The following is a 21,833-nucleotide window of genomic DNA, read 5'->3' on the forward strand; positions in this document are numbered from 1 at the left end:
AATTATATGCTTAATATTTTCCAACTCTGTCAAAAATGTATCGTTTTCGTTGTTACTTATTAACTGAGTAATATAATTATGCTTTTGGAAATTGTAATAAGTTACACTGCTAGTTACTGAAATATTACAGTAATAACTAGTTACTGTCCAACACTGCTTGAGAGTCGAGACAGACCTGTTGTGCTGGTGTGGATATCTAATATTACCCAATTGCCCACAAAAATAGAAATAGAAGTGCACCAACTGGAACAGTAAAAGTTACTTGAACAATTCTTCAATATGAAATATTCTGTGATACACATGGATGTTGTCTTTCTTATTTGCTATAACAATATGGACCAACAACTCATTACCCTTGGCCTAGATGTATTATTAAAAACATATAAATAATCGGTAAAATATACTCAAAAATATATACAATTTTTTTTTCTACAGTCCAAGTCTCCTAGCTAGCAGAGCTGTGGGAAGTTCAGAATCCATCGTCTTGTGACATCATCATTTTCCAAAATAAATATTTAATCAATATTTTTGAAAAAAAAAATAGATTTTTATTATCGCGAGAACAATGGCTTCCACTTTAAAATTGCAACTTTTCAGGAATAGAAAGCCTGGAGTTTCTATAAGCTGGATTGGCAATCGATGATGTCACAAGACGATGGGTTTCTGACCTGCCCACAGCCCTCCTCTGAGAAAAAAAAGAAGCTATTTTTGAGAGAGGACCAATTATATGAACATAGGTTGAAAAGTGGTGGAGTGCCCCTTTAAGTAATACCGGCGTTATGATCAAGCAGGAATCTACAGAATCATCATAGAATACCCTCCTGCACCACATTAACATGTAAACTATGTCAATTCTTATCTTTGAATACTTGACTCTGCGTATACTTTGAGTATCCAGGAAAGGGCTGTATAAAATGCATGAATTATTATTACCCTTATTATTATTATTATTATTATTATTATTATGCCTCTCTCCTCCAGCTCTATGGCGATTCTATTATGTTGTCATGCCATCCACCCTTAGTATTGTTTTATGCTCTGCTATCAAAGGGTTTCTGATGTTTATACATTGCTGATAAACAATGGCACTGATCATGACACATCGAATACTACTTATATGAAACATGAATAACATGTTTATATGAATTGCCCTTGATGTTATAGTAACTTACATTATGTGACCTCTTGGGACAGACCTGTCGATATTATTAACAATGACCTGCCAGGGTCTGTTGCTTGATAAATTGGCCAAACAATATGTCCAGGTGCATTAGCTGGATGATTTAAATTACCTAAATAAAATGCTTCTTCAACAATACAGATATTGAATTATGGGCATATTCAGTACAGTATGGACAAAAACACACACATCATCATTGGCCGTCTAGATCAGTGGTTTTCAACCAGTGGTCCTTGAGGGGGTTCCAGGTGGTCCCCAGCTAAATGATGGAGAGTTTGTAACCAAATGGACCCTTATAGATTTTTAACTCTTGAGAGAGTAAAATCTCTTTCAAGACTTCAATTATTGTTAAACATCTGCATTACTTAATTTACAAGAAGTCTACACAATTAGAGAATGTAGAAGAATTGTTATTTTGTTATCTTTGCTAGGGTACCACATCAAAACAGCATAGAATTGAGGACAAAATCTACAACAAAATATTCTAAGTTTTGGGTCTGAGGGGCTAAATCTTACCAAATGGTGGTCCGTGGCTCAAATGCCAAATAAATAATGGATCTTGACATGAAAACGGTTGAAACCACTGGTCTACTGTAGATGTATAAAAAAGTATGTTACAGCCTCCAATACTGTGTGTCAAACATAACCGCATAAAACCCAGTGCCTCAAAGTGGATCACCTTAACAAGGACGGACGCCTCACAAAGGGAAAGGTTTATGGGGTTTTATTTTGTTACCCACATCAAAACTCAGGTCAGTGACATAAGCGAGATGAATTAAACTCAGGAATACATGACCAAGAAAACAAAGGGCCTGGAGATGCCGGCCAAACAGAAAATAAAGGAGGGGGAGCTAGGCTAACCCCTATAGGGCTGTCGGAGCTAGTCCCCCTCCCTAACCAAAAACCATGAACCTCTAAACTAAAATCTAACGAGTCTAACAAGGCTACCGGTCATCTCCAGGCCAAATTAATGCAACACACGAACATAAAGCATACATAAAGAAAAGGCTATCAAAGTCTGAGTCTGCTTTTAAAGCTGTTACTGTAGCTGAAATCAAGGATGAGATGCATGTATCCCAGCCTGGTGAGAGAGGAGAGAGTGTTACGGCACTGCCACACAATATGTACAGTATAGATTATATCATGGTGTACACAACACTACTCAAAGATGAGATTACTTTCATCGACACTGAGAATACATTGTCACTGCAAAGAATAAGGAAAATATGAAATACATAAATTCCTAAGCACAAAATATAGGCCTAGTAGAAATAATTCAGCATACAGCATACATAATGCGAACTGGCTTGGTATTTCTGTGTTATCGATATCGATGGATATAGATAGATTTTCATGATAAACAGCTGTAGTTAAGACATTGGTTGCACTTAACTAACATCTGCAGTTTACAGATTTACTACAAGGCAACAATTCTGCACTTTAGAGGAGCAGCTACTAGCCAACAGAAATATTTATCATAGGGTAAAAAAAACATTAAGTCTCTTTTTCGGTTTTCCCTCTACATGATATTTTATTGCATATGAACAATCCTGTCAACTTGTAATAAAGAGAGTTTATTTCAGCTACACTCTGACCAACAAGATCTTCATCACAGTCTCTGGGGTTAGCATTAACCAGCATCTATTTCAAATAGAGTGAAACAAGCAGATCTACAAGCTCACAATGCATTTATTTCTGTTTTTACACTTGCCTTATGTAGTTCAGTGGGGCTGTTACAATGAATCAATGAACTGTATATGGTTTATCTGTGAGGTTCTGGCACTCTCAAACAACAACATATCTTCCTTCTTTGAACTTTTACAAAAGTTCAAGGCTCTCAATTGCCTGTTCCTTCGTGTATTTTTGCCATTCATCTGGAATTTTCCCAAATGTTTTGCCAGTATGAAATTCCTTTACATCCTCCTCAAATCTGCACATAAACCACTTCCAATAGATTGCTTCTGATGAATGTGGGGTGATACTCCAACATTCCCAAGGTGGACCAGCTTTTTTGTATTCTTTGTACGCAATCATTGGGTTAGATTTTTTACTGAGGAACTTTTTCTTACTTGCTACTAAGGTAGGGCAAAAATCAACACCGTAAGTATTGGTCATGCTATCAGCAAGACGATGGAGACCCAGATCATGTATCAGATAATATAGCCAAGAACCTTTTAAAGCTATGCCAGAAATTGCACTTGTACGATGGAAATGGGTGCTATGATCAGACTGATGTCCCTCTACATCGTTGGTGCAGACAGCGTAACAGAAGGGACATGGTTCCCAGCAGCCATTACAGAGAAGTTTCTTTAGGGTTGCATCAGGTGATTCCCTGTACTTCTCCATCTTCAGGAGTGTTGTACAACGGAGATCTTGCTTTAATTCTGTAATGATCTTTTCCAGACCTTTCTTTACTGTTTCTTCAAGAAAGTCAAAGTCTTTAATATCTGGGTCAACAACACCTTTAGGGTAGTTACCACTTAACACTAGGTGACCAGAGAGTTTGTCGCAGAATGTCTTCAGCCATGCTTGAATGTTTTCTTGAGACTGTTTTACCTCTCTTGTTGCAGACTCCATGGCATCTATTATGTACTGTTTGTTGTCATCTGTGTTCGTCCTCATCAGTTTAATAACTCTTGAATCTTTTTCTGTTTTGAGATACCTCACAACAGTATCTTTAATGAATTCTTCAAAATGCTCCTTCGGATTTTCGATATAGCTTTTGAAACCGTCGAAGCGCTCTCCTTCAGCTAATGATTTCAAGATGTGTTTTTCCACATGAGATTTGTTTCCGTTCAGTTCTGGGGTGGAGACTTGTATTTCCCTGACTAAATCAATGGCAGCTTGATCATACACAGCCTGTTCAATCGATGATTTCAGCTTGGAACAAAGAAAGTCACCAAGCACAGCTGTGGACGTGGAATTACCAACAAATTGCTTGAAGACACTGAAGTACTGTGGTTTCAGATTTTGAATCTGTGTAGAAGCATTGTTATTTAGGAATTCATTGTGATGCGCAGTAAATATGTTGCCTGCATGTTCACACACATGAAGTGAAAGCTCTATACTGAACTTCTTCTTAAACCTGTAGTTTGTATTTGATTGGAACTTCTGCACTTGTTCTTTGACAAAGTTAGCAATCTTGTGCATATGACTGGAGCTGTAGCCTGTTTTGGGGATAGATAAGCTCTCTATGATACTCTCAGCCTGGTGCTTGACATTTGTAACAAATTGTTTGAAATTTTGATGGACTGTGGTTGGTATTGAATCGATAACATTGGTTTCCATTAGGTACTTTGTGTATTCTTGACGGGTGCAAATTGATATATATTTTCCACTGGACTTCTTTTTATTTAGCTTTGGACGTTCACAAATCATTGAGAGAACATGAGTGAGAACATTTGTCACTTCCTTCTCCATGTCAATGTCTTCAGTTGGTGGTGTGTTTTTGGTAACTTCAGATACCCACATCTCCCATAATGAGTCAAACTCTGATTTGAGCTTGTTCCCATTCTTGGCCCCATCTTGTAATTTTAGCGCAAGTTCTTTACTCTTTTGAACAAGTGTGTCCTCATATGTCATCCTGCTCTTTTCCAGTTTCTGCAAAGCTTCTTTCTGTTCCATAACTTGAACCATCTTTCTTCTTGTCGCTCTAACAAGGTCATTGAGGAGTCCTGCAATATTAGTCTCAAATTTGCCTTTCCATTGTGTCAGTATTTCTACATGTTTGCTTTCAGCAAAATGTTTGCTCATTGTCTTGAGCACCTGCTGATATTTTTCATCTATCTCAGAACGAATGTCACTTTCTTCAACCTTGCTAATTTTCCCATTTTCAATGTTGTTCCGTAGCGTGTTCTCCGCTGTCAGAAAGGCACTTCTGAGATCCCAAGACCATTTCCCATACTCATCTTCCAATTTCCTGTGCAGTGATACTTGTAGTGTGTTTTTGAAGCTAAAAACAAAGTTCTCATTCAGCAATGCAGTCCACAGGTCCTGCAAAATGGATATAAATGCTGAGAGACATTTTCCTCCAGATTCTGATATTTTGGAAATGATCCTGTTCTTCACTTCCATGATGTTTTCACTGTAACAAGGATTAGGTGGAGCCATGGGCGGACTTCCTTCCCATAATTGGGCGATATAGTGTACATCACTCTGTATGTCAAATGCAATGATGTCGTTGAAACACTCTGCATTAAATCCCTCCTCTTTAGCAGCCAACAGAGTCATCTCATCAAGTTTTTCCTGTAGGCGTCTCCTGTACTCCATGTTTTTCTCTCCAGCAACAAGATCTCCAACATTCTGGTGTACAAACACACAGCTGGGGGACAGATTGACCATCTTCATCCTCATGAAGGCCTGAACAGCAATCTGAACAATATCCTGGATCTCAGATGAAGTCTCTCCAAGGATGTTGATCAAAGTCATGTCTCCAACACCAATGACAAACGTTGCAAGTTCATTGTCATGGTTAAATGTTCCCGTCCCAGATACATGTAGGTCTAAAGCTCGAAGGCCTTCAGTGTCAATAACAAGAACATAATCAACTTTTAACTCAGCTCTGTTGGCATCTGGAACTCTGAGCAACTGCATGAAAGCCCCCCTGGTGCATTTTCCTGCACTCACAGGTAATTCCAATCCGAACATTGTATTCAACAATGTTGATTTCCCAGTGCTTTGAAGCCCCAACACTGACAAAACGAATATCTTTGGGTCTTTCAGTTCTTTGACGACCTCCTCTAGAACACTGGTGATCCATGTTAAAGGCACATGAGCGGCGTCACCATCCATCAGTTCTATTGGGTGTCCTGATATCATAACTCCTGCAGCACACTTGGGGAGTGAGGTGTAGAATGTAGTTTGTCCTAAAGTCTTTGAACAGTATGCAGAGGCTTCATAGATTTGTCCCATCTCTCGCAGAATGTGCTGAAGTCCAAATGTTACTGCTTGCAGGTTTGTTGAAATGTCTTCAAGTTCATTTTGATTCTTTTCCAAATGGTCTGATTTATCACGGTTCCTCTTTAATTTCACAACCTCATTCCATTTCTCATGGTATTCATGTTGAAGTGCTGAGAGCTGATCAAGAAGAAGTTTATCTAGGAAGATCTCCATCCATGTTAGGAAGAACATTCTCCCCTTTTCCGTTAGAGCCTCTAATTTTGCAAGGAAGAGTCCCATGAAATTAGTTGGGGGATCATGATTCTGTTGCCGTCTGATTCTTTCCATCTCCTTGTGTATTTTGATCTTCTCGGTTTCAATGTTATCTTGTAATTTGTAAAGTTCTTTGTTTTGTTTACACCAATCATGCCATAGACTTCCTTGACAGGGTAAGACTCTCTCCTTTGCAGTTAAAAGGTCATCAGAGCTCATCAGATCTATTACACTTTGTGCAGCTGTCTTTGCTTGCAGGCAATCACCAAGCTCTTCGTCCACTTTTAAGCCTGGTTGTTTGGCCATGTTCTCCAGTTTGAAGGAACGCAGTTTGTCTGTTCCAGACAAACAATTTCTTATCAGACTTTTCAGTTCTTTTGAAACTTCTGACTGATTTCGATCCTTCATGCTTATTCTGTATTTCCCAGCTCTTCCCATCTTAAGTGCGACTGATTCGTCATCAGTGGTAATACATATTAGAGGCTTGTCAGAGTTGAAGAGATCCTTCAAGATCTCTTTACATTTGTTCTTCTGGCTGAGACTAGACACAAGCACAATGTTGACTGAAGCCATGTCAGTCAAAATGTCACGCTGCCTCTCATGTTCTACCCCATCGCCATGGAGGTTGCAGAATGCAATACAGTCAGTGAAATCATCACTGGACTTCCCACTGGGGCAGTACCAGGCAATATCCACAACACCATCCATGAGGAGGCGGGATTTGGTACTTCCTGAACAATTTCTATGAAAAAACGTTCTGTGATTTTCATTGATAAGATTGCTCAGTAATTGAGACTTCGATTCAGACGGTGAGCCAAGTCTGAAGACCGCTACCATTGGTGTCTGTGCCTGACAAATAGGCATGCTGATGGCTCTGTTTTGACCATTTGTGTTTTTCCAGCTTTTTCTAATCTTTCGGAATGCCCACAAAGGACATTCCATTTCTTTTGTGGTAAGACTGGGCACAAGCACAGGCAAAGCGTACTGACATTGAGACAACTTGGTCATCATGAACTGCTGAAGAAAACTGTCTGCACAATGAAACATTGCCATTTGAAGATCCATTGGGTGGATATGAGATTGTTTCTCTTTGGTACTTTCAGTTAAATTGCAAAATGCATCAAAAGAACATTCTAGAACCTCATCTTCTTCAGTACATTCCTCCTCCTTAACTTGAGTATAACGAGATTTATAGTCAAGGGATATTAACTTCCTCATAAAAGCTCTGTATAGCTCTTTTTCAGAGCAAATGTTCTGGTTTTGAATCACCATCTGCTCAATTACCAGGAACTCGTCTACTGACAATTTGTTTTTATACCTGTCTTTAAGGTCAAGTCTCTCCATGAGGTCCTCTATTTCTTTTTTCAACCCTGGCTGTTCTGCTAATTCCTCCTTTGCTCTCCCCCTTCCTTTGGTAAGCTCCAGCTCGTCATGTCCTTCCTTTGGAAATAAATAAAATGTGTTCAGACTATAAGAAAGTTGGTCAGTTTCATATCACATATGAAGTATCTAGAGTGTTAAGAAGATTACAATTTATGTATTTATACCTGACTTTAAAACAGTTTATAATGTGTTATAGTATTATTTATAAGCTTCATGAGAACTAGACCCCCCAAATTCACTGCACAGATGAGTGACTTACATTTGGCTACAATGCCAACACAAGGACTATTGATAAATAAAATTGCTGTAATGCGATTCATTCGTAAGTGAATTTGTTATGACCAAAGGTACAGTATGAGAGGAGATGCAGTCAGCCCTAATGTATTTTCATATTTAAATATGGGCCTATAAAAATGAAAAATAAAAATGTTTGGACACCCCTATAAGTCATAATAAAGCACCCATAGGCCTTTTTAATGCCCTAATGAAAGGCTTGTTCATAGGTTTATCTGGGAGGGAATTTGCCAAAAATCATCAAGATTGTGCACTTGGTGACATCCTAAATTTTTAGGATGTTATTTAGCATACCTAAAAGTAACCCAAAAATGTCTTCCATCAATTATTTGGGGTTTCATACTGACCTATCTAATATTGGATTCATTGCAAACAGATCACTAGGGCGAGAGCTTGTTCGGGAATGGCAATGGGAAAACAAATAGAGAAAATCCCCAAAAAGCCTTCCTGATATACTGCAGTACTGTCTCAAGGAAGTTCCCCAGACATGAGTTTGTGTGTGTGTGTGTGTGTGTGTGTGTGTGTGTGTGTGTGTGTGTGTGTGTGTGTGTGTGTGTGTGTGTGTGTGTGTGTGGCTTTTTCAATAGCCACCCACACATTTTTCAGACATGATCATCTGTTCATCACGCCACGTCACACTTTTGCCCTACTTTTATCTCTGGCACTGTTGCCCCGATCCATACCAAACTTTGCACACACACTCCTTGGCTGGCAAACCACAACCCCCTCATTTCTCACATACCCCTCTTCTAGCGCCACCATTGGGCCTATTTTTGCAAAACACATTTTTGAACACTGCTCCTACAGATTTTGCCCTAAAATCACACAACGCGGTACACAGTATCTCTAAAGTCATGACATCAACATGGATTTCCCATATTCCCTCCTGATTGGCTACGATTGCCTTCTAAAGTTTGTGTATGTGATGTGGCGGTCACTTATCTCCCGATTAGGGAGTCTTACTAGTAATATTGGGTATCTTTCTGAACAAGGTATCTCACTGATCAGAAATGGAAATAGACAGATATGTCAAGTAAGCAGCTTGTGCATTTCACAGGAATTGCAAAGCCACAACGATGCAGCCTCAGCAGTAATTTCAACCAGTCAATATCATTCCTTATTTAGGCAAACCAAGTGATGATATCATTTTAAGCCTGTATCCTAAAGTGAGTTGTTCGACATAAATTACGTTCTAATATGTTCAACAAGGAATGATCCAAAAAATAATATGTTTCTTACCGTGTTGGTCTGGCAACTGTCTTCATCGGTGTGATCTATATGGACCATTAAAGATAAAGATCATAAAGATACAGTATAAAATAAAATAAAATAAAATAAAATAAAATAAAATAAAATAAAATAAAATAAAGAAAATATGACATCAAAATATGTTTCTCAGATTTTCATTGAGTGTAAAGAAAAATGTCTTAAAAAAAGTTTAGGTTAAAGGTAGGGTACAGTAAGTGATATTTGATAAATGTTAAAGCACTATATTGAATGTTTGTTCAATGCAGGAGTCTCCCTGTCTCTCCAGGTAGATGACAAATCTCAGCCAATCAGGAGAGAGAGCTTATGTTTTAGAGTGTTCTTGTTCCAATCTTGTCTGCTAATTTATTTGTGTCATCACCTCCAATATTACTTGTTTAATCTGTATCCTGACTCAGTTCTCTATCCTGATTGGATAAAATGTGTATCCTGACCTGAAAATGCATCTTCTGTTTAATAAAGAGCAGGAGAGACATGTAGACTCCTGTTACTGAACAAACATTATAGCAATGAGTGCTATCTGAATATATGGGTTAACACTTATTTTTATCAAAGAAAATCACCCTGCCTTTAAACATTTTCTCACCTCTTCTAGGAGTTTGTAGAAACACCGGGTCGTCTGTCCTTCCACACTCTTGGGATTCGAAGTCCATCGTGTGCTGTTGCTGTTCTGTCTTATCAACTTTGTAACAACATGGCTCATTTTCAGAGATCATGACGTCAACATTTTCTAACAAAGACAATATCTCTGTTTCGTCTGTCATGGTCTTTGTACATGAATGAAATCGTTTCTCATCGAAATCACTAAAGGCTCTCAGGTCTGTCAATGCACTGTCACTGTTCTCGTCTTTGTCATGGGTCACAACAACCACGGCAAAAGCAAGGGACCCTTTCCCAAATTGGTTTTCTAACCATTTCATCCATGCTTTGTAAGAAGTGACATGCTGCCCATATGGTAAGAGTAAAACAAAGGCATGGGTCCCCTGCTTATGTACAGCCTGCTGTAATGACCCCTCTCCCTGTACATCATCAGTATTTTGTAAGCCAAGCATGTTGATAACAGAGACATGTCGACCACATAAATCATACAATCTGCCTGCAAACTGTGGGGATTTAGATAGGGCTGCTTCTTCCCCATCGTGGGCCAGTAGCAGGTTTGCAGCTGTAACCTCCACAGAACTGGAGTCACCAAGCAACACTAATGTAACGCCAGAAGGCCCTGAAACACACAATATTTAAGAGAATAATGTTATGTCACCAATGTCCTGCACGCTGCAGAAATACGACTATATGTTTTGTCATATTTCAAAACTACATTGAAATAAAAACCTGTGTTACCTTTTTGTGATGTTGGCTCTTCCTCTGCAGGGTTCTCAGCTTCTGTTTCCATCTCCATCTGATTATAAACTAAACAAAAAAAACAATAGAGATGTTTGGCGTTATAGACCACATGAGACTGACACAATATGTCCATATATGGGCATTCCCAGATATGGGCTTAATATTGATGACATCAGGGATCTCCATATATGGGCATAAATGGGATTGTATTAGTGTAGTTGCCCTAACAGGGCATCCTCTGGGAATGCCCATATATGGACTTAATATTGATGTTTTCGGGCCGGGTGGGGCGTAAAATGTATGCTAATTAGTAAGGCCAGACGTGGCCTTGGGCCGGCCCAGTTAGAGCCAGTTAGATACTGTATATACTGTATATTATGTATAGGCCTTGCAAGTTCTGTAAAACACTGCGTAACTCTGTTTGGAAAAGAGAAGTGAAACACAGCAAAAGGTCATCGGTATTAGAGCCAATCGGCTATACTGTATTTGTGTCCATGCCTTACACCTTATCCCTAAACGTCCTTTTTTTACTATATTGAAAAACATTTTAAAATACTTCAAATAGCAGATCTACATCAACACGTTGATCAGCTTTTTGACATATTCAAAAATGGTTTTCAAAATAGTAAAGAATTGCAAAAATGTTTTACTCTAAATTATACAAATATCTATTAAAATATTCAAAATGTTTCAAAAATAGCAGATGTACAAGCTTGCCTTTTTTCTGGAAAAAACTTAATAGGGCTTCAGTGGTTAAATAAAATAAATGTATTTATTTATACCAAAATATCCCTCCAAAACATCAGTACTGAACATCTAGGATTCTCTAAATAAGTGATTCAGCATTGTAACTTTGTTACACTAAAGGTTGTGCAAAAGCAACTCCAAAAAAAATCTGTCAAAAAATATTTTTCTTCTTCTAAATCAGGGGTCAGCAACCTTTTTGAAATGAAGTGTTAGTGTGCCATGTCAACATAAATTTTAATGACAAATATTTTTACATATCTTGACTGGCAGGACATTGATATAACGATCATTAGACTAGACTCAGAGCAATAATCCACCTCCCCGACTCCCTCCCCAGTCAAAGTTCAAAGTTTTAATGAATGTAGAATTTTGTGCAAGATGTAATTTGATATAAATTAGCTAACTTCGTTTAACTGACCACGTTTGAAAAATAATAATGACAACTATTTTGACATATTTTGATTGGCAGTACATTGTTATAACGATCATTAGACTCAGAGCAATAATCCACCTATCTTCCCAACTCCCTCCCCTGTCAGAGTTAAGAGTTTTAATGAATGTAGAATTTTGTGCACGATGTAATTTGCTATAAATTAGCTAACTTCATTTAATTGACCATGTTTAAAAAAAGATTTGTTTTTAAAATAAAAATCCTCTCTCTCACACTTCTGCCAGTGTGCCAGTAATCACCCTCCCCTGTGCCAATGTTGGCACCCGTGCCTAAGGTTGCCTACCCCTGTTCTAAATGTTAGAGTAAATGCCTTCATTGTAACATACTGTAAATAATGATTCAAATTATATTACTATATCAAATAAATATACTTTGTTAGCTTCACATAAGGTATAAACATTACGTGAGCCATACTAGGATATTTGAAGACATACCTAAACATATTTCCCACTAATTGACAAATTGTACTTGTACTAATTGTGAAATTCTAAAATAAAAGTAGGCTACTTAATGTAATAAAAAGTTGAAAAGTATGTTCTTTTAACAATACTTATTTTTTTCTCCAGACAGTAGTCTGGTTTTGTATTGCCTTTAAACCCTGTACTGTACAGTAGCATATTCATCACTCACAACGTGAAACAACTAAAACCTTTGCATTCCAAACTTTAATTGTAAGTAGGAGGCTGAACATACTTACTTTCTATCCTCTCGGCTTAGAACGTCCCCTTGTCATTGTTGATGTACATCAAGTAACTCTCCAAAACCAGCTTATATACAGAACAGCAGGAGTGTTTCATTCCAAACCTGTCACTCCTCGCTGCCTCTCCCTTCACAGATCTCATCAGATTCAAGTATAAGGAACTGTGACACTGAACGCTTCCTGATATTAGTGTCAGATCTGTGAAGTGATAAATCATCTGGGTGAAAGGGAGCCAGGTTTGGATATAGACGATATCTTATGACAACATGTGACGCCAAAGAAAGGGTGTGCTTGTGATATATTAGATCTTTCTCCATTGTTGGCTCTTGGCACACCTTAAACTTGCTCTTCAAAAAAGACTGCTGCTAATGTTCACCTTCATGGGAACCTTAACTAATACAGCTACTTTGACAAGCTGGTAGAACTTAATCTCCTTGTGTCCTCAAGTAACACTGTCCTCTGAAAAGCCATTTGTCTATATACTGTAACAATAACCATATATGCAGTATATTACGCACCCATTCACCTTTGCAGCTAAGCTTCCCTTTTGTTCCTGAGTCCTGCAATGTAAGATAGAAGCACTGTCTATACTGATATGGCTCAATTATTTAAATCCCAAATATGGAATATACTTGGACCATGATGCCACATTTAACAAAATACTAAATATAATAGAAAGAATATACAGCGAAGGGGAAAGAATATACAGCGAAGACCACCCACCAGCAAAACATTATAAAGTGCCATAAACATTTAACACCACTGTTGAACACACCATCCTTATGCAATACAAACCACTTTGTGGACATGCAAACGCTCAAACTGCCACTTCAGATGTCAAGACATAACCTGTTTGACATGTTTCTTTATTGCATGATGATTCTGTTCAGCAGGTCTCTTGAGGACAGAGGGTAACAGGTTGAGCCAGTCACTGTGTAAAGAGATGACATCAGGCTCAGGGGATCAAGGGATTGTCTACCTCAGTGTTTCTCAATCCTTTTTGGCTAGAGTACCCCCTTTACCCGACAACAACATTTTCCCAACTGCAATTAAAACCATAACTAGCGGTATATAACGGTATAACCCCCCTTTTCAAGAATCTAACATCACAAAAAGTAAAAAAAGGGAGTGAGAGTTTCAACACTGTGGCCATAAATTCTTAGTCGGGAGTTAGACATGACAAAAAACACAACAAGCAACCAGGTCTATAAAAATAAGCCAAAAATAAGCAACTAGGGCTTGTGAAATGTGAAAGAATTGTGGTGTTTCTCTGGAGGAGAGTTTCGCAAAATACCTACAATATCTCAGAATAGGGAAGAACAGAGAAACACAGCCCACAAGTGCAGATTCAAGTGCAGATAAACAGCTACTTTCATAACTTTTGTCTCGTCAGTAGGGATGGAGCTCGTTAATATTTATTGATAATGAGCACCTTATCGATCCTGCTTATTGATCCGGGCTTTTATCCAGCCCACTATTGAGCGTTTTCGAATATTTTGTGGAAATGAGAACATAACTGATATCTTTTTTTATTAGACAGTTTTTGCGACTTGGAGTTTGTTGCTGACCACCATCTACTTATGACAAAAGTAACAAATATCATTAAATATCATTAAAACAATCATTCATAAGTGTGCAATAAGTGTTAAATGGTTTTATATTATGGATAGTACTGTAATAATGTAGCCTCTTGTCTTGATTGTTTAAACATGACATCATGGGCCGCTATGCTCGATAACAAGCTTGATAAGCCCAAAGCTTATTGATACCGGGTACTCAATAAATCTGTTATCGGGTTATCGAGCTACCCTCGTTTAGGGCTCCATCCCTACTCGTCAGTGGTTAAGAATCCAGACACAATTGCACAATTTCTTTCACAATTGCTGTCTCACAAACATTCAGCTATCAGACACATTAACATTTACACCCTTCCTGTCAATTTGTCTGCAGTTTTGTAAGCTAAGCCTCTCTTCTAACTTGAATCTCACACCTGCCTTAAATACAATTTGTACTTTGCCTAATTTGACACTGACTACTGACAAACTACTATTAGTCCCATTTAAGCTAACTGTTCTGTCATGCTGATCTCACTCTGCTCATTGATACTTTTAGTATAACATGTGAGTATAAGGATAACAACTTTTAACAGCGAAGCGCCCACGAAATTCTAGTAAATTACATTCAAACAACATTCAAACACATACCAGTTGCCTGGTAGCCTAATATGTAAGCTGGGTTGGCAACTGTCAGGCTCACAACAAGTTTCTCCAAGTGTCATCATTAAACATAACAGTAAAAGTTTTTTCTCCTTCTAATTCAATTGTAGTTAATTATTTAACTATGAATAATAGTATCATGGTTTATACTTCTATTTTTATTTTTGGGGGCCATTATCTTGAGTACCCCCTGCAGTACCTCCGCGTACCCCTAGGGGTACACGTACCCCCATTTGAGAAACACTGGTCTACCTGGTATTGTTCCTGTAGCTGCATACATGGCCTATACTTATGTGCACAAGGTGTTTTTCGTGTCCCCACATTCACACATTCGCCCTGGGGCCTGTATGCAAGATGCACCTTGGCTGTATGCAGACTCAGAGCTGTAGGAGCGAGATCATTTAGCAATCTCCAACCGCTAAATCTACCGACCGGGTCACTAAATCTACCAACCGGGCTGCAAAATCACCGGCCGGGACCAGGTCGGTGATTTAGTGGCCCGGTCGGTAGATTTAGCAACCCAGTCTGTGATTTATCGGCCCGGTCGGTAGATTTTGCGACCAGGTCGGTATATTTAGCGGCCAGGTCGGTGATTTAGCGGCCCGGTCTGTAGATTTAGCGACCCGGTCGGTAGAATTAGCGCCCAGGACGCGACCCGGACCAGCGGTTGGTAATTAGCGACCTGGGCATTAATTTAGCAACCCGGTCGGTGATTTAGGGTTAGGCTTAGGGTTAGGGTTAGGGTTAGGGTTAGAGTTAGGGTTAGGGTTAGGGCTAGGGTTAGGGTTAGGGTTAGCAGCCCAGTCGGTGGATAAGCGACCCGGTCGGTCGATTTAGCGACACAGTCGGTGATTTTGCGGCCCGGTCGGTAGATTTAGCGACCCGGTCGGAAGATTTAGCAACCCGGTCGGTAGATTTAGCGACCCAGTCGGTAGATTTAGCGACCCAGTCAGTGATTTTGCGGCCCGGTCGGTGATTTAGCGACGCGGTCGGTAGATTTAGCGACCCGGTCGCTGAAAACTACCGACCAGGTCGCAACCCGGTTGGAGGTCGCTAAATGATCTCGCCCTCTCTCATGCAGAGTCTCAGATTGGACTAGTTCTGTCTGGTTAGAAATGAGATTGTGATATCTGTGCTGTTAAGCAGGGTGGAATTTAGTTTAATTTGAATTATGGGGGTGTCTTAATTTCCCCCACCATGAGTACAGGCATGCATCCTCAAAAGGGATTGTGATACCCCTACCCAAGGAAGGACAAAACACCACCACGAATGAATGGTGATTCAATGGCAGAAAGGGAAAAGAATAAAGCGACTGTGGAGATGGGAGGGGTAATTCATCTCTTCATTTTTCACCTATTGCTTGGATTTGGTTCAGAATTGCACTGATAAGAGCCTTGATATCTGCCCTTACAGCTCAAAGCAAAAATGGAATACCAATCTAGAAAGCATGCAGACCTCCGCCAGGCCTGCTCACCTACCCAGCTCAGTCGCTCATGATTTGTGTATTATAATTATTTTTGCCGAACGGACAATACGACCTTCAGTTCAAGAGCTACAGGCCAAAACGTGTGGGCTGTCATTGCGAGGCAAAATGTTTGGCATGGATGGAGGTTCTTCCTTGGCCTACTGGGACTGGGTGCAAAGTTTCACACCAATTGCTTCAGTGGTGCCTGACTAGCTGCTTACAGACATTGCATGATGGAGTATTAATTAGGCTTTATTTATTCAGATTCCAACATAGCTCGATAATAGCCCGCGTCAGGTGTAAACATCCTTTTTCTCTGAGCGCACAGCCGACCTCTCATTTTTCTGCAAGCCTTTGGGATCATTTATGAGCAACCCCTCCGCCTTCCGCAAACCAGTGAATAGAATAATGAATCAAAACATTGTGTCCACTTACTCATTTCAAACAGACAGAGTGCTTTCCCTCAGTCCAAACGCTGTGACATTCATGGTTCATATGTTGAATAGAAGCAGGCCAGCAGAATATCCGGAGCTTTTGAAGCCATTGATTTGTGTGACTCAAGTATGAATGCAATGCTTCCATATCTAAATCTCTAAATGCTTAACATTCTGAAATGTGTCAGATCAAAATGTGAGAAAATATGAAAAACAAATAGGACTATAACCAGGCCTAGAATTTCGTCATTTTAGGGGCAAGGCCAGTTGGCCTTTAGTGTTGTCAAATTTTTGAGGGCACAAAGGCCAAGTGCCAGGGCAAGAAGGCCATCAATTAAAACAGTGATTTTAAGTCCACGCCTCGACAGTCATAATTAATTTTGCTTAAAGATTAAGTACAAACAAAAACTGTGACATTTTAGACTAGTTTTAGTCATCATGACAATTATTTTACCCCTTTATTTACCCCTTAATTGGACAAAGATTGCCATGTAATCATAATTATTTCACACAACATTTCCTCTCATCCTTTTGATGAAAAAAACTATTTTAGGAATACAGTACAAGAGAACACAGAACACCTGTCCTGGTTATATAACCAATGTCTATTCAACCAACTGATCTCAGTACATTACAGTAGTACATTACATACAGTACAGTACAGTACAGTAAGACAATACCAGCTAGTAGACAATGTCCAGTTCATCCAACTGAACCCACAACCCAGTAGCCACAGCCTAACATTACTAAACAACACCTGCAGAAGTTGCAGAACCACCAGTCCAGTAGCCTATAGGTAAATAAGCATGTACACCACACACACACACACACACACACCCGCGCGTGCACGTGCATACACGTGAGCGTCGCACGCAAACAAGGGGGCTAGTCGTTTGAGTTTGTGTTTGTTGTTGCTACACGCTAGGCTAACAGTAGACCAACATGGATTTAACATTTTTGTATGGATTCTTTTTTTTTGGCCTAATGCTAGAGGTACGTGTACACAGCCGTTCACTCACATTCTCTCTGTCTCCACACATCTGCGCGGGGGGATTATTTCCATCACATCAGCTGGTTCCCTGTTCTAGCCTTATATATTCCTTTATTTTGTCGCGTGTTGGACGTATGGCTTGATAACGTTGGAACATGTTGCAAACATCCTCCATGCCTCTGTGACAGATAAACATCGTCGCTTAGTAGTTTTGTAACTTTTACTGCTGTGTCCATTCAACTCTCTCTCTCTCTCTCTCTCTCTCTCTCTCTCTCTCTCTCTCTGCGTGTGTGCGTGCGCTCTGCCACTGGAGATGGGATTTATGGCTCTTTGAAGTGAGCCGGATCTCTAGGATCCGTTCATTTCAAAGAGCCGTTCAAAAGACTGGCTCATTCTAGTCACTAGTTGTAGTTACTTTGTAGATTTTGATTATAATTATCACTTCAATCAATACATTTATTTCGGACATAATAGGTACATAGGCCTACCTGCCATTTGAAAATAGCCGATCTACAAGCTGTGAGCTTGTAGATCTGCTATTTTCAAATGTTTTTTCCCCCTACATTTTATTCATTGGAAAAATTGTGAAATGGGACATTTTGCATAATAAGTACTTTCTACTTTAACTACATTTTGATACCAATACTTTGATATTTTTACTCAAGTAGTCTACATTTTTTATTCCAAACTTCAACTTGTGGCAGAGTATTTCTACATTGTTGTACTTTTCCCACCACTGTTGTTCATTAAAGGAACGGCTCCCTATACTGCGATTGCGAACCGGATCCCATCGTTCATATCAAAGAGCCGTTCAAAAGACTCGATTCGTTCGCGAACGTCCCGCCTCTATCTGCCACTGCATGTCAGAAAGCAGCAGGTGTTTGACCGTAATGCGCATCGCAGGACATATTTCGTACTCTCTTTGTTCGTGAACTAAAATGAAGACAGATTTTAGCCCAGTCTTTATTTTGTAGTTAGGGTTACATTTTCGTCTCCTCTTTATTCCTCAATGAAATTGTGAACTGCTGTGGGCGCTGGGCACTGCATGGGACAGCAGGGGCACCACGGCCACTGTGGCCGTTTGGGCATGTCATTTTTCGAGGGGCACACGGCCAAAGAGAGGGGCAACGACGGCCATGGCCGTCGTGGCCGCCGTGAAATTCCTGCCCTGACTATAACACACCAAAGTTAAACCCTGAATTCCAAAGTACAAAAATGGCATTGCATAAAAAGCACCAAATGGTCTTGTGATTGTCCCTCACACTTTGATCACCTGCTGCAAGCAGTGGTGGAAAAAGTACTCAAATGTTTTACTTAAGTAAATGTCAATCAACTGCAATGTAGAAATACTCTGTTAGAAGTAAAAGTCTGGAATTCGTAATGTACTTGAGTAAAAGTATGAAAGTATTGGCATCAAAATGTAATTAAAGTATCAAAAGTAAAAGTACATAAAAAAATACTAGATCTACAAGCTCTTAATATGTTGTGATGCAACGCGTTGTGAGCTTGTAGATCGGCTATTTTCAAATAGCCTACGGTAGATATAAAATATGGCTAACGAGGTTTATGTATGTTTTTTAATATCAATATCAATTTAAGTAACTAAAGTTAGTGAAGTAACAGTAGGCCTACAATATTTGGATCTGAGATGTAGTGGAGTAGAAGTAAAAGTATTGGAAATTACAATACCTCAAAATGTAGTAACTAAACATACTTAGTTAATTACCGTACTTTGTTTACACCACTGCTTGCAATAACCATATATGCAATATATTACGCACCCATTCACCTTTGCAGCTAAGCTTCCCTTTTGTTCCTGAGTCCTGCAATGTAAGATGGAAGCACTGTATACTGATATGGCTCAATTATTTAAATCCCAAATATGGAATATACTTGGACCATGATGCCACATTTAACAAAATACTAAATATAATAGAAATAATATACAGCGAAGGGGAAAGAATATACAGCGAAGACCACATACTCCACAGACCAGCAAAACATTATAAAGTGCCATAAATATTTAACACCACTGTTGAACACACCATCCTTATGCAATACAAACCACTTTGTGGACATGCAAATGCTCAAACTGCCACTTCAGATGTCAAGACATAACCTGTTTGACATGTTTCTTTATTGCATGATGATTCTGTTCAGCAGCCTTAAATAATAGTCCAGTAATTTTAGGCCAAAATTAGGCTAAACCTAAAACAAATTGCAATAGTAGCAAACTCAACTGATTCTGTATCCTCATTATGTCCTTAGTGAGGGAAAAAAAGTCCCAAGGAATCCCACCGGGGCAAAGTTTTGAAAACGACCTACCTATCTTCACTTACTATACACTACACTATAAAGGAAAAATGAGTCCCAAAAAATCTGCTTTAAGTGGGATGTGAGGGGTCAAACTAGGGGTTTTTAATTATTCTGAATCCATTGCAAGCATTTGTTTTGCATGAAAAACATTCCTTGGGCAAGAAATGGCCCCTCAAAATGATGGTTTAGTGATGAGTCATCAATTTTCACAGTCTTTTGGGGTCCGTTTTTAGCCCAAGGAATATTTTTCATGCAAAACAAATGCTTGCAATGGATTCAGAATAATTAAAAAACCCTAGTTTGACCCCTCACATCCCACTTAAATCAGATTTTTTTGGGACTCATTTTTCCTTTATAGTGTAGTGTATAGTAAGTGAATGTAGTTAGGTCGTTTTCAAAACTTTGCCCCGGTGGGATTCCTTGGGACTTTTTTTCCCTCACTAAGGACATAATGAGGATACAGAATCAGTTGCGTTTGCTACTATTGCAATTTGTTTTAGGTTTTTTCATATAATGACTGGACTATAAGGTCTCTTGAGGACAGAGGGTAACAGGTTGAGCCAGTCACTGTGTAAAGAGATGACATCAGGCCCAGGGGATCAAGGGATTGTCTACCTGGTATTGTTCCTGTAGCTGCATACTGTACACAGCCTATATTATGTACACAAGGTGTTTTTCGTGTCCCCACATTCACACGTTAGCCCTGGGGCCTGTATAGAGGCACCTTGGCTGTATGCAGAGTCTCAGATTTTACTAGTTCTGTCTGGTTAGAAATGTGATTGTGATATCTGTGCTGATAAGCAGGGTGGAATTTAGTTTCATTTGAATTATGGGGGTGTCTTAATTTCCCCCACCATGAGTACAGGCATGCATCCTCAAAAGGGATTGTGTATTGTGTATTATAATTATTTTTGCCAAACGGACAATACGACCTTCGGTTCAAGAGCTACAGGCCAAAACGTGTGGGCTGTCATTGCAAGGCAAAATGTTTGGCATGGAGGTTCTTCCTTGGCCTACTGGGACTGGGTGCAAGTTTCACGCCAATTGCTCCAGTGGTGCCAGACTAGCTGCTTACAGACATTGCATGACGATGGAGTATTAATCAGGCTTTAATTTATTTATTTAGATTCCAACATAGCTCGATAATAGCCCGCGTCAGGTGTAAACATCCTTTTTCTCTGAGCGCACAGCCGACCTCTCATTTTTCTGCATGCAGCCTTTGGGATCATTTATGAGCAACCCCTCCGCCTTCCGCAAACCATTAACTCCAGTGAATAGAATAATGAATCAAAACATTGTGTCCACTTACTCATTTCAAACAGACAGAGTGCTTTCCCTCAGTCCAAACGCTGTGACATAAATGGTTCATATGTTGATAGAAGCATGCCAGCAGCATATCCTGAGCTTTTGAAGCCATTGATTTGTGTGACTCAAGTATGAATGCAATGCTTCCATATCTAAATCTCTAAATGCTTAAAATTCTGAAATGTGTCAGATCAAAATGTGAGAAAATATGAAAAACAAATAGGGCGATAACACACCAAAGTTAAACCCTGAATCCTAAAATACAAAAATGCCATTGCATAAAAAGCACCAAATGGTCTTGTGATTGTCCCTCACACTTTGATCACCTGCAAGCAGTGGTGGAAAATACTCAAATGTTTTACTTAAGTTAAGTCAATCAATAGCTGCAATGTAGAAATACTCTGTTAGAAGTAAAAGTCTGGAATTCATAATGTACTTGAGTAAAAGTATGAAAGTATTGGCATCAAAATGTAATTAAAGTATCAAAAGTAAAAGTACATAAAAAAATACTAGATCTACAAGCTCATAATATGTTGTGTATAAAATATGGCTAAAGTGGTTTATGTATGTTTTTTAATATCATAATTTAAGTA

The 21,833-nt window shown here is 39.2% G+C and overlaps 1 protein-coding gene across 1 annotated transcript; it reads right to left on the minus strand.

Moving 5' to 3' along the window:
- Positions 1–1,966: 1,966 nt before the first annotated feature.
- LOC308286784 (interferon-induced very large GTPase 1-like) lies at positions 1,967–17,740 on the minus strand. The gene is made up of 6 exons (XM_080727911.1): positions 17,648–17,740; positions 12,511–12,711; positions 10,613–10,681; positions 9,861–10,493; positions 9,248–9,282; positions 1,967–7,771 (listed from the first exon to the last, which is right to left on the minus strand). Exons 3-6 carry the CDS (start codon positions 10,668–10,670, stop codon positions 2,999–3,001), a joined length of 5,499 nt encoding a protein of 1,832 aa, XP_080584037.1. The 5' UTR covers positions 10,671–10,681; positions 12,511–12,711; positions 17,648–17,740; the 3' UTR covers positions 1,967–2,998.
- Between the last annotated feature and the right edge of the window lie 4,093 nt (positions 17,741–21,833).

Source organism: Nannobrachium achirus (assembly GCF_963921795.1).
Source record: "Nannobrachium achirus genome assembly, chromosome: 6".
Taxonomy (NCBI): Eukaryota; Metazoa; Chordata; class Actinopteri; order Myctophiformes; family Myctophidae; genus Nannobrachium; species Nannobrachium achirus.